Here is a 2,640-nt window from a genome sequence, read left to right on the forward strand (position 1 = left end):
ACGGGGCGGGGCGAGCCGCCCACCGTCCCCGGGGCGGGGCGAGTCGTCCACCATCCCCGGGGCGGGGCGAGTCGTCCACCAACCGACGGGGCGGGGCGAGCCGCCCACCATCCACGGGGCGGGGCGAGTCGTCCACTATCCCCTGGGCGGGGCGAGCCGCCCACCAACCCACGGGGCGGGGCGAGCCGCCCACCATCCCCGGGGCGGGGCGAGTCGTCAAGGGCCAACAGCACGTGGGAGCCCAGGGGAGGAACAAGGTTGCGGGAGAAGGGCAGGTCCTGACAGAGACCCCAGGTCGCTGGTTGTGGCTCTCTCTGGGAACTTATTCTGGCTGCTACAGATGGTCCAGTCATGCCCACGGTAACCACCACTGTCCTCGGCTTCGTAGTTGGGTTCAGCTAATCTAAGCTAGAATAAACTAGTTCCGTTGCTTATGAAGGTATAAGTTGTGAGCCCAGGAAGGAGAGGGTTTCAGGAAAGGGGCAAGATGCACAGGGGTCCAAGTAGAAGAGGCTAAGGACTGCAGAAGTCATTGAATGTGACTGTGAACAGGAGCCCCACTGTCTCATTGCCATTCCCTCCTTGCTATCAGTCCCTGACAGAATACATGCCTCAGCCCAATATCCTGGCTGCCAATGTCACCCCCATGGAGAACATGGGCTCCGTCACTCTGATGTATGTCCCCCAAAGAGATTTGCGGCCATCAGGTGGTTCACAGACAGCAAAATCCTCTCTGATGCGGGCTGAGGGGAGCTGTCCCCAGTCCACAGGGTTCTCACCTTCTGGAACATTACACGGAATGACACAGGGCTCTACCAGTGTGAGGCGAGCAATTCAGTCACCTCCAGCCTCAGCAACCTCCTCCCTGTTAACATGAACTGTTTCTTCTGCCTTGTGCCTGCCCAGGAGACACCTGGGGGAAGGAATGTGGCAAGTCCAGATTAATGATAATAACAGTTAAGATTCATTGAACACATATCATGCGCCAGGCACTATTCATGTATTACTTTAATCCTCACCCACAACCTGTCAGGGAGGTACTATGATTATCCCCATTTCGCAGCGAGGAAATTGAGGCTGAGAGGTTAAATCAGTTTCCCAGACTTAGTATGTGGTAAAGCTGGTTTGAACAGAGCATCTGTCTCCAGAGCCCACTCTCTTAGCCACCTTGTTATACAATAGTCCTCCCTTATATGTGGTTTTGCTTTCCATGGTTTCACTTACCTGTGACCAGCCATGGTCTGCAAATATTAAATGGAAAATTCCAGAAAGGGAATTTGAGAGAGAGAGAGAGAGAGAGAGACTGAGGGGCCACATTCACACAGTTTTTATTACAATACGTTGTTATAATTATTCTATTTTATTATTAGCTATTGTTATTATGATCTTACTGTGCCTAATTTATAAATTTATGCATGTATAGGTATGTATGTATGTATAAGAAAAAACATAGTAGAAATAGGGTTTGGTACTACCCACAGTTTTAGGCTTCCACTGGGAGTCTTGGGGCATATCACCTGCAGATGAGGGGGGCTACTGTACTGTCTGTCCCTTGTCTGCTGAACCATGTTGACAACTTAGAGGCTATTTAATCAAACGTCCCTGTATAATGAGGTAAAGAAATGAAGGGACTGCCCAAAGTAGGTAGGGACTGTTTACGAGGAACAGAAGCCAAACAAAGCAGAAGAAGGAAAACAAGAGAATGTATTAGAAGGCCACAGAGGTACCACATGGAAACCAAGGAATTCTGGGCTCAGCTTTTTTCCGTGGTGGTTTCATTCTCAGGGAAGGAAAGATGGTCCGAGCAGCTCCAGACTCACATCCCACTGGCTTAGCAACCCCAGGGAAAAGACTGCACCTTGACCTCAGTGGTTTCAGCAAAATTCTCAAGGGTGATTCTCACTGGCTGAATTTGGGCCGTGTGCCCACCACTGAACTGATCACGATGGAGGGAGATACTGTGCTTTCATTGGACAGTCACGGGTTCTATGTCTGCCCTTGCCTGGGGGGTGGGTAGGAGGGTTGACTCCAGGACATCTGCAGATCGAGAACGGAGGAGGGGCGGTTCCCAAAAGGACATGCTTCTGGGATGGGGAGATGGGAGGCTGGTCAGGTGACAGCTGCTCTCTCCACTGGGGCCACCCCAGGATGGGAGTGGGGATTCAGTCTGTCCTTTTAGAGAACGGACACAGGCTGGAGCCCCGCTGCCCACATAGGGTGAGTCTGGAGCCCAGCATCCTGACTCCCAGAGCAGTGATCACCACGGCCACCACCTTCCTTTCCTCTGGCTGCCACCACGGTGGGTTGGTGGGTTGCGGGGTTGCTGTTCATATTTTCTGTATCCAAGCTTCCTCTCCTCTCTTAAGCGTTCTTCAGTATCAATGTTGTCATCCCTAGCACTCACCTGGTACCGAGCACGTGCAAGCACACACACACCCTGCTGCAGCCCCACAACCCAGTGAGGCGGCCACTCTCACTCTCGATTTTCACAAACGAGGAAACTGAAGTTCAGAGCCAACACACGTGACAGCTAGGACTTGGACCCCAATTCATCTGACGCCAAGCCCTGGGCTCATAATCGTCATGCTCTAAGTCCCTCTCACTGATGTTTGAGGAACGTGACTTATTAGGTCCCTCAAA

General features: G+C 52.2%; 1 protein-coding gene across 1 annotated transcript in view; it reads left to right on the forward strand.

The window, feature by feature from the left end:
* LOC103597603 (carcinoembryonic antigen-related cell adhesion molecule 21-like) overlaps nt 1–945 on the forward strand; it is a 33,542-nt gene extending 32,597 nt beyond the window's left edge. The window contains exons 4-5 of the mRNA XM_008581469.1: nt 593–675; nt 771–945. Coding sequence (XP_008579691.1) covers nt 593–675; nt 771–945 — 258 coding nt within the window. The remainder of the gene's footprint in view (nt 1–592; nt 676–770) is intronic.
* The last annotated feature ends 1,695 nt before the right edge of the window (nt 946–2,640 follow it).

The sequence above is a fragment of the Galeopterus variegatus genome, unplaced genomic scaffold (genome assembly GCF_000696425.1).
Source record: "Galeopterus variegatus unplaced genomic scaffold, G_variegatus-3.0.2 Scaffold2360, whole genome shotgun sequence".
NCBI classification, from domain to species: Eukaryota; Metazoa; Chordata; class Mammalia; order Dermoptera; family Cynocephalidae; genus Galeopterus; species Galeopterus variegatus.